Genomic DNA, 16405 nt, shown 5'->3' with positions numbered 1-16405 from the left:
TTTGCAGTGGAATTATGTGGGTTGGATTGGAATTGTTAGCTGTGGCATTGTGTGGTGTGGAATTGTGTAGTGTGGAGTGGATTTGTATAGTGGAATTATGTAGTATGGTGTGCAGTTGTATTATGTGGGTAGTAATTATGTGTTTTTGTGTGTATTGTAATTATGTGGAGTGGGACTGTGTGCAATGGAGTGTAAATATGTGGAATGGTATTTTGTGTTGTGTAGTGTTATGTAGTGGAGTATAATTATGTTGTGTGATGTTGAATTGTGTGGTATGGTGTTGAATTATGTGTTGTAAGTTGGATATATGTGTGTAGTGGAATTGAGTTGTGGAGAGGGATAATGTGGTTTGGTGTTGAATTATGTGGTGTGAAATGGATTTGTGTGAAGTTGAATGGTGTGGCATGGGACAGTGTGGTGTTGAGTGAAATTATGTTGAGTGGAAATATGTGGCATGGTATAGAGTGTATTTATGGGGATTGTTGTTATGTGGCATAGAGTGGATGTATGTGGGGTGTATGTATGTGGTATTAATGTGAAAAAACAGATAAAACATACTAATTTAGTAATGCAACATTATTGTACATAGGATAGATCGATTCATTCATTCATGGTGTAAAAAACATTCAAATCCTAAAGCAGTTTAGGCAAAAGTCACAGAACTATGCCATACACGTAGTTGGCACAATTATAGTTAACATAGCATATGTATTGGACATCAAGGTAAGAACAAAGCTTTTTGAATTAATGTTACAATATGGCTCCAATTACAACAGCTGCTATCAGCAATGAAATTACAGTGTGTGGTGTGCGTGTAGGATTTAAAGCAAGGACAAGGAGAGAAATGAGAGTTAGTGCTATTGGTGTTGTAAATGCAAATACAAATGTCTTTTACCTATGTGTTATGGTGTGCAGTGAATGTATGTGGGGTATAGTGGAATTATGTTGTTTGTTATTGAAATGTTAGTTGTGGGATTTTGTGGTGTGGATTTGTGTAGTGGTATTATGTGGCATGGTGCGCATTTGAATTATGATATATCCAAGTTTATTGGAGATCTGGTTAGTGGGATTGTGTGTTATGGGCTGTAGTTATGAGGAATGTAATTTTGTGTTACGAAGTGTAATGTAGTTGAGTTTAAATATGTGGTGTTTTGTAGAATTTTTTAGTATGATGTGTGATTATGTGGTTGATATTGGATGTATGTGGTGTGTTATGTAATTGTGTTGTTGATTAGAATTATGTGGTTTGCTATCGAATTATGTGGTGTGTAATGGAAATGTTTTTAGTTGAATTGGTGTGGAACAGAGACACATGGAGCTGGTATTTAGATTTTCCTTGGCAATGGCCATAAAGATTAGATGGCTCGACTTAGGCCCCATAAATACACCATTAGAAGACAAGAATGCAGACAAGGTAAACAGGGCAATGGGGACTCCGAAGGATGTGCGCTGGAGAAGCAGTCTTTAATGAACACAATTACTAGTTACAACCCTAAAATAAACAATGGCAATGCAAAATAAGCACTAACCACCGTCCAATAACTGGTCTTATACCGTTGCATCAAAAACATTGGCAAGAGAACAGAAATGTGACATTTAGAAATGTGATCCAGACTCTCAGTTTAGAAACTGGTCACAGCTGCATGCACATGGCAGGGCAGAACTTAGGGCTGATGAGTCAGTCCTCAGTCATCCGCTTGTGAACATGCGCAAAAAAAAACTAAAGGTGAAGAACTATCAGTACCCTCCTTTTGCCCTTTTCCTTTTGAGTAAACGGTAGCTTTTATATATAAAAACAAGTGGGTGGGGAAAAAACGAAAGTTGCAGCCAAATGCACAACATAGAGAGGATTGTGGGAACTGTAGTTTGTTTTTGGTAAGGTGCTGTGAAAATAAAGAGGAAGAGAAGAGTTACGCAGGATGCTCGCCTCCGTTGTCATTAATAAAATCGGGATTATACAATTTTAAATGTAACACAACCCAGATCGCTGTTGAGTAAAAAGGTGGTCGCCAGAGTTACGCCTAATATGAACCTTTTTCATGTGATAAAATGGCTTCTTTTCCTTTGAAAGTAGGGGCCAGCAAGTCTCAAAGTGATGTAGGCTAAAAAGCCTGCATTAAACGAAGGTGACTTTCAGGCCCCAGGAGTGTTTTTCATCAAAAGGTGAATTCATTTTCCCAAAGGTCGCGAGATTTTATTTTTTTCAGAAGCCTCCAGCAACCTTGGTACAATATTGAAAAAATAACTTTGTTTACAACATTATTTGTGGGTGTAAAAACGCCCTGTGACTTGCTCTGTACAACTTTAAATTCACAGAGGGTGAGCGGAGGACAGGCGGGTTGGGAATCAAATGAGCACGTCACGTGCCTGGAGGCTTGGCTTTAAATGTGAAACCTGTAAAACTGGAGGCGTTGGACAAAACCACACATTGGGCCAGTCGCCTAACACATTGCTACACTGCTTCACTGTGCGGCGAGCTCGACGCATTCAGCATGTCTACAAGCGGCAAGGTAAGGCGCGCGCTCGCATGCACACATAAAGATATTATACTCACCGTGACGCATTAATAAAAACAATCAAATATGTTCTGTAAAAGTACAGGATGGTTCAGGGCATTGAACGCACATTTTTTAGTTGATAAATGTTGTTTAGATTGTAAAAAAGTGTGAAGAAAAAATGCATGAAAAATATTTACATTAGGGATGCATGTCACTTCCCGGTTGTGGTCGTGCATCATATAAGACCCGTCCAACTGCCAGTTTGTGGTCTAGTGAGAAAAGGAAAAGGAGGGACGCTAGTGACCGCTAACCGAATAAGAAAAGATTTTTAAAAAATTGCATCTTTATGAGAGAGAACGAGCATTGTACAATAAGCACACCAACAGAAAAAAACAGACCGAGGAGTTTGAAGTAACATATGGGCAAACCCATGGCAAAAGAGAAAACGAAGATGGTAAAAAATAGCACAATAAACTCGCAATGGATAAGAAAATGGAAGCAAAAAGGAGAAAAAACGCTTTTCAATAAGTATAATATGACTATGTTCCCTATTCATTCTTTGTCTTTATGTAGCCTCGACTTACTGCATGGTACCTGACAATCAAATATAAGGTTTTATTTATACTGATGGTGTAGCATATTTTTAAAAAGTAGGCAGCGCCGGGCAGGATTCCTCACACCCAACTATCATTATAACATTTTTAGAAATAGCTACAGCTCTTATGGGGGATTTGTTAAAATATTTTAATAAGAGGAATACAAGGGAAAATGTTGATTCTTAACTCGAGGTTGTCATACCGACTCAGTAGCCCTCAAGAGATTTAACCCTATCATAGTCTGGATGGAATTCTTATTCTCTGCAAGAGCAAACAACATTTCGCTCATCTCTTTTATTTTCTTGGCTGCTGCTGGTGTCTTTTCACAATCCACAGGGGTGCTCTTTTGCACAAATTTGCTGCTTGAGTAACAGGGAAAGGAGCACTCAGGGCTCGCCCCCCCCCCTCCTTTATAGATTAAGCACCTGTGTGCCTACTCCCAAATAAAAGCAGACTGAAGTCTCTGTATTTTTTCTGGGATTATATGTTAAGTAATAGAACTTTTAAATGAGAAACTAAAAGTTGAATATGTGGCAAAGTCCGTTTACGCCTTACCTGATTACGAATCCGAATAATTAGTGTAAAATCAGTGTACTTAATTGTTTTAGAATTATTCATTCATCAGGATATTTGTTAAAAATGCATCACACTATTTAAATGACTAATAATCAAACAGTATCATATTCCCTCGCAATCATTTTACAATCTAAATTCACAGTTTTTTCACTGGTGACAAAATGCATGATAAGGACTACTGAGGCAAAGTCCTTTCCATCAGTATCCAATTGCACAAAGGTCACCAGGAAGCAAAATGTTGCCGAAGCCTCGGGAACCTTCTCCTGCTTCAAAGCTGGCACCAGGTATGAATATTGGACCCTCAGACTCATCTCTTCAGTACACTGCTGGACCCGTGGAAGACTGAGAAGGACTGCTCTGCTGGTCTGCTGCAAGAATGACTGCTACTCTGCGGACCTGCTGCCTGAGTGAGAAGGACTGGGCCTGTATCTCGGTCCCAGGACCACCAGAGTGACGTCAAGGTTTAGTTGGCTGGCCTCTTGATCAAAGCCTCAGCAACAGAAAAGGCTCCAACCATCTTGAACCCAGCAACTGGGTTCTTTCTCCTGTGAGTCTTGCCCCCCAAGTTGTGTCCTGGATCCTTGGAAGTGGGCATGAAGGGGCTTTGTCATCTCAACTGTGAACTTATGTCCGGAACCGACGCCGCGCGACACATCTCCTCGTAACACCGCATTGGAACTGTCACTGCGCAACGCATCCCCAATACAGTACTTTACATTGCAAGCCTCCGTCAACTGTATCCTCAATGACCATGCAGGACCTTCCAGGGGCGTAGCAAAAGTTAAGGGTGACACCCCTGCAAGGTACACAGAGGGCTCCCCACTCCAGATCTAATCCAGAGCTCTGAGGCTTAGTACTATGCTGAGGGGGCCCCCTGCAGCTCGGGCCCCCAACCCACACAGCAGGGGCTGCGGGGCCTGTGTTACACCCCGGGACCTTCAGCCGCAAGCCTTGGCGACAGCTTCATCGGAACCACCACTGTGTGACACATCCTCAACGTGGCATCACGCAATGTTCTGCAACCAGGATTTAAGGTGCTTAGTTCAGTGGGACTCACTTTGTCCCTGTATCCTCCATTGCGGTCGGCCTGAACTTGCTTCTTTGTAGCGGTTCGGCAAGTTGCAGCTTTGTTCTTTTAGACACTATATTTTACTTAATCTTTAAAACTACATATCTCTGGTTCAATAATTGGATTTTTGTCATTTTGGTGTCAAATTATTTATTACATTTGACTCTATTTTCTAAATTGGTGTGGGATTTTCTGTGTGTTGTGTTTTCACTTTATTACTGTTTGAAAGTGCTTCATAATAGTTTACACATGTCCTCTTGCCTGACTGCTTTTGTGCCCAGCTAGCAGAGGTTAAGCACATGTTAATTTGGGGTTTGCTTGTGTTTTACCCTGGCAATATTTGCGCTGTTACCTGCACGACTGTGGCTGATTGTGGTTGCCGTATGAGTAGGGTTCCACCCTCCACCCACTTACCCAATTTCCTACATCATTGTATATAAGAAGTAAATTGCTAATGCAACACGTTCATATTAACAGAAACCTCAGACTAAAGCATGCAAGCAACATGAAATCACTTGCCAGCCTGGAATGGTTGAAGAAAGGCAACGCATCTCTCATTTTTGGACACCAGGACCTATTTTCCATCATTGGACTTTGACCCAGTGCAAGAGAGTGTGAGGCATAAAATGGATAAGATGGAGCAGGAGAAAAACCGATCAGGAGATAGCAGAGATGAAAAGATCCCACAAGAGCGAGGTAATAAAACGTGAGTGTAGGATGGAGCAGGAAAGAGCATGAGATCTAATCTAGACAGCCTTGGTATTTGGCAGCAGTGCCAAGCCCTCGCCCCCCCCCCCCGGCACATATTTTACTTTTAATTGGAGCACTGCACGAAAAGCAGAGTAAATTTAAAAAAAAAAAAAAGGCAATTTAACTCTAAAATACAGAAACTGATTTGTCAAGACAATAAATTCAAGCATTTATGTCTATAAAAGCAAACTTATTTTCATGATACTAGCTATCCCAGATTTAAGGCGTCAATATTTCATAGCTGGGTGAAATAAAATCCATGTTCTGAAAATAGCTGCCATTCACATGAGCAAACCTTTTGGTGATGAGAGGACCTCCCTGGGAGATTCCATTGCCAAGATGACTGGAATCAGTAGACACTTCGGTAAGGTAAAGCAGAAGCTTCAGGGTACTGCCACTAGGTGGCACCAAATTACAACAATATTCCCCAAAAATGTTCTTTTTCATTAGCTCATCAAGAGCACCCCAAAGGTGAAATTTCATTTCAGTTGTCACCGACGACAACACATAAATCCAATATTTTTGGGGGGATGGCTTTCTGTTAGGAGAGAAACATTGGGGATTGCATGATGTTATGTTTTAGTGGCTATCTAAATGGCTTTCAAATGTATTAGATGTGTCAATATACACAGTGCAAGTATCAGAAAGACAACATTCCTGGGGTTATACCCCAGATTTTAGTCAAGCCACCAAAAGAATCCTAGAGATGTAAGCAGATGTGAGATTAATATTTACAAATCATTATAGCTAGCAATGGCCTTAAACCTTATGAAAAATGCTAGTGGCAAAACGATGGCTAAACGACGTGAGCACAAATCAGGCTCCTGACATACATGAAACGTCACTATCCAACAACGCCTGCCTTTAGAAGATAAGCTGCAAATCCCTTACTGCCACACAAAACATAGGATTGAAGAATGCTTCTTTTAAACCTAGTATGGTCGCCAACAGCTATGCTGGTTACAGAGTGAATGGCAGTGGGCTCCATGTGTAAAGGTGAAGTGTAATCTGGCAGGAGCTGAAACTGACAATGTATTCAGAAGACATGAAACCTAAGGATACCTTTATGTTAAACTCGCCAAGGCTGAATATGTGCTGAGTGGACTATTGGAGACACGGGTTTGGGGCTCACAAGCAAAGCAAGGAGTAATTTCGGTAGAAGTATTCCTGCCAATTCTGTGAATTCCAAAATGTAGTAAATGTTTACACATTGTTTGCATACACCCATTTCAGAGTGCATTTGCAATTTTGTTGAGATTCAGCCTCATAGTCACAGGATCTCAGGAACAACCTCCTTGAAGACACTTTCCGCCCAATTAAATGCATGCTGTTGTTAATGAACATTAATTATTTCTCAGCAACCAATTCCTACACAACTTTTACAGTTTTCACAAAACTATTATTCTCCTTTGCCATGATTTGGCTTTTCATTGGTGGTTGTGTAATTGAGTACCTCATTTAAAAAAAAATGTTATTTCAGTGTGTGGAGTGATGAAGAGAATTAACATTTGATAACCCGGTGAATAAAAACCATGTTATATTCTCCACGGACACTTAGAGCCAGATACATTTTTCACACAGTGCAGCAACCAAATGTGCTGTGGTATGAGGCGCAAGAGGGAAAACACTGCGCAGAGCCAAATCTGCTGAGATTGTCTTGCTGTTGCTGTCATCTGTGCCAGCGCTCTACATTAGGCACCCTTGTGCAACACACAGGCCCTAATTTCGAGTTTAGGTGATGTGAGGGCGGGTGGTACTCTACCGCCATACCCCAGCCTCACCGCCGTCCGCCTGCCAGATTACAAGTTATTTGTAGTCTTGTGGGCAGGCGGCGTGGTGTTCCCAGGGAGGTGCATCTTTCAAAGGCCACTCTGCCTTTGAGAAGGGCACCACAATTGGAACGCCTCATTAGGTTCCTGCACGGCATGGAGTGAAAGGTCCAAGCTGTACAGAAACTTGTCCATGCAGAAAGGGGGGCACATGTTATGCCCAACTGTGTGCATGTAAAAGTTGAGGAGGCATAGGGTGCCCTCTAGGGCCCCCTTTGTTTCCTCTCTGCCAGGGTTTACATGAGGAAGGAACCTCCATCTCACCGCTCGCAGAGAGGAAACTCGTAATATGCTTGGCAGGACTGTGGCGGTCCCACCAAGCATATTGTGGCCTCTGACTGCCACACCACCTCCAGGGAATGGTGTTTCCCTGGTGGCGTCGGCGGTCTCAGGGTGGTCCGACTGCCCAACTTGTAATGAGGCAGTGACTAGACTGCCACCGCCGTGCCACCATGAGTCTGGCATTCCTTGGACCACCGGACTCGTAATCAGGCCCATAGCCTTGCACAATGGTATTAGAGGGAAGTGTGTGCTGTCTAGCATAGGATTTATACTGGAAACATACCCTTCTTATGCCTAGTTTATCGAGGAACAGGCAGGTCCCTTGGTGTAGAAATACATCAAACAATAAATATAGAAATTCTATGCCACCAGCTTGGAGATAAGAAATTCTAAATATTCATTCAATCACATATTAAAAAGGAACTTAATGGAAGTGGGAAACATGAGACAACAGGCAAATGAAAGTTAGAATGGGAAACTATACATTTAACAAGCATTTGCAAGGCAAAACGCCTTGCATTACTGATAGTTTGAGGTATTGACGTTGCAAATAACAATGCAACGCCAACAGCTCATATTTCAGTAATGCAAGACCTAGTGCATTGCAAATGATTGCATAGTGAGCCAGGAACCAGCATTGTATGTCTCAATGCAGTACCGCAAGCTGCTCCTAGAGCTCCTTAGTGAGCAAGGCTCCAGCACTGCATGTCTAGGTGCAGTACTGCAAGCTGTTTCTAGAGGTTCCTAGTGAGCAAGGCACCAGCACTGCCAGTACCGCAAGCTGTGCCTAGAGGTTCCTAGTAAACAAGGCACCAGCGCTGCCAGTACCGCAAGCTGCTCCTAGAGGTCCCTATTAAGCAAGGCACCGGCACTCCGTACCGCAAGCTGCTCCTAGATGTCCCTAGAAAGCAAAGCACCAGCACTGCATGTCTAGATGCATTACCGCAAGCTGCTCCTAGAGGTGCGTAGAGAGCACCAAACTTTTGGTCACATGTGGTACTCCCATAATGCATTGCATGCAAGACAGTACATCTAGTGCATTCAATAGCTATGTCCATATATACAATTAATAGCTTTGAAATGTGACAAAACAAATATATTATATTAATTCTGACTAGGTTGTACTCTATGTGGAGCTGATGAAGGGAAATTTATAGAATGTCTAAAATAGATGTGTAGGTGCAGTACCACAAGCTGCGCCTAGATATCCCTAGTGGGCATCAAACCTTTGGTCACATATGGTACTCCCATAATGCATTGCATTCAAGATAGTACCACGAGTACATTCAAAAAGCTATGTCCATATATACAATTAATAGCTTTGAAATGTGACAAAACAATTATTATATTAATTCCGATTAGGTTGTACTCTATGTGGAGCTGATGAAGGGAAATTTATAGAAGGCTTAATATAAACGTGAGATGTGTAGGTGCAGTACCACAAGCTGTGCTTAGAGGTCCCTAGTGAGCATCATAAACTTTGAAGATATGGTAAATTCACCCTACCCAAAATGCATTGCATACAAGACAGTACCACAGTACATTCAATATATACAATTAGTAGATTTTAAATGTGACAAAACAATTATTACATTAATTCCGGATTAGGTTGTACTCTATGTGGAGATGATAAAGGGAAATTTATAGAAGGTCCAAAATAAATGTGAGATGTGCTAGCAAGTAAAGTAACCACTGCCAACTTTTTTATGACCAAATGAGTGTCCTATCCGAAGACTTTAAGAAAATAGTGCCTTGAGGCTGTAATTAAAACCTAGGGCATAACAACACATGTAATAGGGGGTGTCCTCATGGGAGGTTACAAAAAGAGACCGGGAGGTACAAAGGAGGTACTACAAAGCCTAATGACCAATGAAAAGTCACCATTCACAAAGGACAGGAACAGCAGCCAATTAAAATATGGGCGGTAAGTAGGCGGTGCTTTATACACATATCCTGAATACAGCATGTCCCAAAGAGACAGCGCAAGCGCTGCCTAGACGAGACCTAAAAAGGAATGATGAATCGCAATGCTACAAAGATTACAATACAAATGTTGCTATTGTACTTATAAATCAGTAATATATGCAATAGTCATGTTACTGAGTGTCGATGACGTTTTGATCCCATTACATTAAATATGACTTTCACACACAAACCGAAAAGGGCAGGAGCTCTGTTCTGACAAGTTTACATCATTGAGCCAAATTCACTACTAAAAGGCAACTGAAGACACAAGTGCGTCCTAAAAAATACAAAAATGTTTGTCACCCAGTTCATGGTCCTGAGGAGAACCCATAACGGTCAGGATTTAACACCTCAAAACTTTCAATATTAGGGAGTTGGTAGAAAAAACTATGGGATAAAGGGAACCTGATGAAAATAGAAAAGCCCATACAAAGGCATTTTCTCCAACCCCTAGTTTTTTGTGTAGGAGCATAGAGAAAAGTAATGAAAGCTTACTACTTCAATATTAGAATTAAGAACAGGGACAACATTAAAATTGTCATTTACCATGTGCTGTTTTAATCCAAAAAGAATCATTCATATGTATCTTTTTTTGATTTGATAGTACGATTTGATTGCTAGTTATTGTTTATATAAGCATGTTCATTGTTGTGATGGCCTTACAAAGAAGTTACCTGAGTTTCACAATTGGTGTTGGGTTCCAAATTCTATGGCATGTTGAATTTGAATGTAATTGTTACAAATTTGATAACCATGTAAGAGAATAAAAATGTGGCCTAGCTAATTGAGCTTCATGCCTACTACACTGAATCAAATGTGTTGTTAGTTAATGTCAGTAAAGGTACATCTTTTTTTAGGAATATATATTGGCCTAATGTGAGAAGTTGGCCTGGCATATGCTGTTCCTAGTTATAGGGACACCTTGCACCAGTCCAATTCGACTCTTATTGATGATAGGTTTAAGACAACCTTTAAAGAAAGCTATCCTAGTGGTAGCTGTGGAGAGCATCCTTCAGGCTAAGTCTTGAAGGAGTGTTAAGCTTATTGGTTTACCATAATAACCTCTTGAATAACCAAATGAAAGAGTAGCCCACACAGGTATATATATAAAATATATGTATTTATTCTAGACAGAATCCCACAGTCACTTTATGTGACTAGTGGCAAAGTTACACTTCAAACAAGCATTTATAAACAGAATAAATAGCACAGAAATCAATGGGCCCCAGGGGGGGACCAAACCATATACTAAAATAGTGGTATAAGAACCACGACAATTCTACAGGCAATGCCTTGGGCATTCAGGATCGCTTGCCCCTTCAGAATCCACCCACAGTTATGAGGAAGGGGACCCACGGGAGACGCGTGCAGTGAAAAGAGCTGCTATCGGGATCGCAATGTTAGCCTATGGAGAATGTCGCGGTTTGAAATAAACAGATTAAAAATACTTCTAGCAGGAGTACAAAGTTAAAACTTTAGACTTAAGCTTTTGAGATGCCCACAACCCCAAGAGTACCGAGGTACCACTGTTACCTGCCCCAGGGAAGCCGGGTGCATAGGTCGTTTCTGCTGTCGGGTCGCGGGCTGATTTTCAATGGGAAAATAGTCAAAAGTTCTGCTAGCCAAAAGCGTCGATGATGCCGTGAAGATCAAAGATGTGAAGAATGTAGAGAAGAACCTGAAAGCAGAGGGGACAGAGTCTGGGTCACGGCAAAATGACCAGGAGGCTCAAAGCAAGGAGCCCTTCGATGTCGGGTGCTTCAGGTGAGAGGTGCTGTTGCTTGGATCTGCAGCCACGGGCTCCGAGAGGCTTCAAGGAAGGCCAGCTTCTGGAGGGCGACTGTCCCACGTCGGATGAGGGTCGCTGCGGTGTTAGTGTCTGGATTGGATCCACTTAGCCTTGGCAACCGCAACCCACGAAGAATAAACAAATCAGCTACAGTGCAGACCCACGAGGTTTGGGAGAGGTCTCCTTCAATGAGACTATAGAGCAGACCTGGAGCAACCAGGGGAACTCTTGTTTTCAAAGATAGACCTCCGCTAGGGCCCACAAGTTGAGAGACAAGGGACCGTGGGAGGCGGCAATTTGGAGTGCGTAAAAGGGCACCCACGGGCCACCGGAGGGGGCTAGGGCGCTGGTCTTTGGCACAATTGCTGTAGAGTGGTTGGCTCATAAACAGGCCAAAGCACAACTTCCCCACTGGTCAGGGTCATGTGCTATGCAAGAAGAGGCTGGGTTCTCGGGGTATTGGGGATCTCGGCACCCACGCGGTCCACGGTGCCCAAACTCGTTGAGCACACTCACTGGCCTCTGGGATGCACTGGAAACCCACCTCAAGGGTTCTGGAAGTCGTCGAAGTTTGTGAGAGCAGTGAAGTTACAACCGGGTCACTCCTTTATCCCAAGGGAGATTTCTTCCGTCAGCTGGGCAGCAGCTCGTCGAAGGTCGGTTCTGTAAAGTTCCAAATTAGCTGAGGCTCTGGGGCCACGTTATTCACCTTTATCCCCAAGATTAGGGGAGTGTCCAGAGTAGTGTCCACCAATGGCTGGTGAGGCGGGAAAGGGTGGCTACACCCTCTCCCCTTTGTGTGTTTCCCGCCTGGGCGAGGGGCAGGATGCCCCTGAACCGGTTCCAAGCGGTGTATGCAGAATTAGGTCTCTGCAGCTGCCTACGTGCAACTCTGAAAGGACATTTGGTGCACCCACCCTGTTCCAATCCACATTATCCTGTCTGGGGAGATGCTAGCACCTCCCTGTCACAGGAGCCCTATTGTCCAGCTGGCGAGGCTGGGGTTTTCCCCAGCAACAGCCAGCCAGGGTCGTGTAGGTGGCGGGCAGTAGCCATTTTGTGTAACTTGTGCACTTTTAAATTGGTGTCTAAATTCTACCGCTTTTCCCATATCGCCCTTCTAGCAAGGGGGAATCGTACCCTCATGCCCATGGCTGGAGTGGGGGTATGATTCCTACATGTTTGACACCAAACACGATATGGTTCTGTGTAGCCATTCTCAAGTTATCGCGATATCGCAATAGACTTATAATGCGGTTAAGAGTATATGGTATGGCTACACTACAAACAACCCAGTAACGATTTTACGAAGGTTGCAGAGAGGCCCTACTCAGGTAGGGGTCCCCCCTCACACATACCTCAGCACCCTGCCCTGTAGGATTACCAGGGCCTGCTATAGGGGTGACCTATGAGAGTATATGTGTTGTAATGGGGTGGGATATAGGGTACCTATATCTCTGTAAGGGGTGCTAGCACCACCTTACCCAGACTACAGTAGTGGTCTGGTGGTGTCAGTTTGTATGGCTGTCCCAGGGTGGCACAATAAGTGCTGCAGCCCTGGTAGGCCTACTGGGGGACCCATGCCCTGGGTACCTAGGGTACCATCTACAAGGGACTGGTAGGGCATGCCCAGCATCCAATTAGGTTTGTACCTAGAGTACTCACATCAGTTTTAGGGAGAAAGCAGATAGGCTGGGGTCCTGGATAGCAGGATCCCAGCCAGACTAGTCAAAAACCACTCAAATACCAGGCACAAAGTTGGGGGCAACCATTAGTCAGATTCCACTCTCCTACATAACCCCACCCCCAAACGAAAGGAGATAATGCTAACCTTGTCCAGTTAAGCCTTTATTTCCTGAGTGGCCATATAAGGAAGAACCTGCACTAGCATGGTTGCTCCCTGTCTCATGGTCCACTTGGGAAATTCTACCCCAAGGAGTTCTAGAGTTTCTCCAAAGTCTAGGGAAATTACCTGTATTGGTTTTTGGGTCAGAGGTGGGCTGGTGGGGTGTCTGAGTCTGGAAGTGAGGCCCTACTTGGGATGGTCTCAACGTCCTCAGATCACTGGCCACTATGGAAGCCTTTCTGCCCATGACTGTGTCATATCTGGCCCTAAGGGTCAACCTCTGGCTGCCTACAGCTGGGGGTCGGATCCCTTTGGCTGGAATAGTGGAGGGCACTGGAAGGTTTGGGGCAACTATGTCCCAGGTTTCCCTGTGCTCAACAACATCCATTTGAGGGGTACCTATACCTAGGGGTAAGGGGGATCCCTCAGTTTGTAGAGGAATATTCACCTGGCTGAAACTACTCTGCTGGGTGTCCCTAATCTGCTGATGAGGGGGTTCCTCTGGACAGGGGCCCCTTAAGGGTCCACTGACCTCCCTGACCTCTGCAGCCCTGGGCTGACTGAGGCAGGGTAGAGAGGGGCAGGATACCTGCTCCAGACTGGGTACCACCTTGGAAGGATCCCCTGCCATCAGAGAGGTGGGCAGGCCAGGCCTGTCCACTTCTGGGGCAGTTACTTCCCAAGGGGCAGGATCAGTTCCCTGAGAAACTTGACCCTTACCTTTAGTCTGGTGGGGGGAGGACTGTTCCTCTTCCCCTATGCTCTCTGTTTGGGTAGAGTGATCCATAGTTTCAGGCTTCACTCTTTTTACCTTCTCCTGGGGTGGAGGTGAGGCCCTCAGGGTCTCATCCACTCTTTCAGGGATTCCTACCATTTTCAAATGGGCCTTGTGGTCAACCTCAGCCCAGGCTGAGATTTCCAGATCATTCCCCAGTAGACAATCTACAGGCAAGTTTGGGGACACTACCACTCTCTTTGGGCCAGTGACCCCTCCCCAGCTGAGATTTACCACTGCCATGGGATGGTCTGTCCTGATTCCATCTATATTGGTCACCTGGTAGCTAAACCCAGGTAAAAGCTGTTCTAGGGGCACTAGCCTCTTGGTCACCATGGTGACACTGGCCCCTGTGTCCTTATAGGCCACAGCCTTCTGACCATTGATCATGGGCTCTTGTCTGTACCTGCCCAGGATACTGGGGCTCATGGTAAAGTTGGCAAACCCCATGCCACCATCACAGACTAGAGTTGCTTGTGCAGGGGACCTGGTTAGGCCAGGGTCCACCTGAGTTCCCCAAGAAAACCCAACTAAGTTTTGGGTGCACTCCCACCACCTGGGGATTACTACTAGTAGCAACAGGAAGTGTTGGAGCTGTAAGTGGAGGAACATTTTCTTTATTTACTTAACAACAAGTACTGAGGGTCTAATGTTCTGTATATACACTACTCTAACGCACTAGACAAATGAGACCTCCAAATCAATTACAGTGAATAACATATCAAAAGTATAATTCCCATCACCCACCAGAGGTGGCTTATCATCATCTGGGAATTGAGGACTGAACTAAAAAGACCAACCACTCTGATGGTAATGGTGGTCAATTAGTTGTCCCAGTGGTAAGAACAAACGGTAGGGTGATGGTTGCAGTGCAAAAAATTAAACAAAAAGTGCTATTAAAAATGGCTATCTAGATGCTATCAATTTTATTCTGGCGCTTATCTAGATGCCATTAGTAAAACCTGTGCGTAAACAGCTTAAAGAATAACTGTTGGATTGATGGTCGACATGTTTCGGCTACTGGACATAGAGTCCAAGCTCTCATCAGGACCCAAATACGCTACTGCAAAAAGTGAAGAACGGAACATTCAAAGAAAATTATAAATTAAAAACAAGATTTCCACCAGAAAGGTATACCATACAACCTGATCTGCTCTGTATGTCCAATTGGAACTATTACAGGTTGGAAACCTAGGTATGAATCAAAATGGAAGGAGGTTCAGCTAGGCGTTAGTGGCAATACAAAACAATATGTATAAAAAGACAATGTAGGTTATCATTTGTCATGAACATAGTGTATATATGACTACAAGTCAAATAGTACTTGAATTGTGCACTTACCCACAAAATTATGGGCATGCACCTCCCCTCGCCTGGCATCTGCTCAGGATATTGAGGCCCCGCTCTACAGAAGAAAAATTCAGGTAAACTCATTAGAGATAAATCCCAATGGGCATGAAGTGTTCAGAACATTGGAATTACCAGAAAAAATCAACAGAGCGTATGGGCTAGACAAGTGTAAAAGCAAGGCAGAGTATTGGTCTCAGAAGACAGAGCGAGTAGTACACCTCTCTGTCAGAACTTACATGAAGAGTAGTGACCATATATTGATGACAGCCACAACAGTATACACCCCTGTCTGAATAATAAGACACTGATGTACATCTTAAAGAGAGAACTGTCATAAATCAGGAAAGTGTATCGAGGAGTTGCCGTTTATGATGCTCCCTAAGGCAAAGGTGCATTCTTGTGTAAACTAAAGCGGAAAACCAAGTACAGAGATTTACACATGCACACATTAGCATTGGCATGCAAAAGCGTGAAGTCCCGATGTGGATTAACCGTTATATAAGCTCTGTCAGACATCGGACTTACAGAGCCTCTTCCAGATTAAACTCGATATTGATTTTAAGGTAGATATTCGGCACAGTGGGTAACCACAAACATCCGATGTTCGCGCTCAGGCGCGTAACATCCAGATTTTAAATGCTCGGACACATAGAATGAAACTAAGGGAGTGGAACACTCACCTGTCCGTCGGTACCTCGCTCCGTCGTCTGAGCTTGAGGGGGAGGTACTCGGCGGGCATAGCTTACTCCGTAATAACGCGTTAGGTTGCAAGAAAACGTCACGATGTTAGAGGTACTTCCGGGTCAATGTGTCATCACGTGAGTCAGTCAATCCAGTACAATACCGGAAATGGCTGGGAGTTGTAGTTCAAAGCAGTCAAACAGGTAGTTTACATCATCTAAACATTACTCATGCATAGAAATACACTAATAGTGAGCGAAAAGAGCTAAAGTTGATATGCAGGAGGATTGTAAAACACCCAAATGGAGATAGGTGACCTGAGATGTTAAATTGTCAACGAAAGTTGTGTAAAGAGTAGAAAATATTGCTATTGCGCTATATGTGCAACACAAAATCACC

General features: G+C 43.7%; 1 protein-coding gene across 1 annotated transcript in view; it reads left to right on the top strand.

Annotated features, from left to right (window-relative positions):
* Positions 1 to 2395: 2395 nt before the first annotated feature.
* Positions 2396 to 16405, top strand: part of LOC146862013 (alcohol dehydrogenase 1-like) — a 216511-nt gene continuing 202501 nt past the window's right edge. Inside the window, exon 1 of the mRNA XM_085641171.1 lies at positions 2396 to 2510. Coding sequence (XP_085497297.1) covers positions 2493 to 2510 — 18 coding nt within the window. The 5' untranslated portion in view covers positions 2396 to 2492. The remainder of the gene's footprint in view (positions 2511 to 16405) is intronic.

This window comes from Triturus cristatus, chromosome 2_2 (assembly GCF_964204655.1).
Source record: "Triturus cristatus chromosome 2_2, aTriCri1.1, whole genome shotgun sequence".
NCBI classification, from domain to species: Eukaryota; Metazoa; Chordata; class Amphibia; order Caudata; family Salamandridae; genus Triturus; species Triturus cristatus.
Note: the sequence above shows the minus strand (reverse complement) of the source record. Positions and strands in the feature narration are given on the sequence as shown.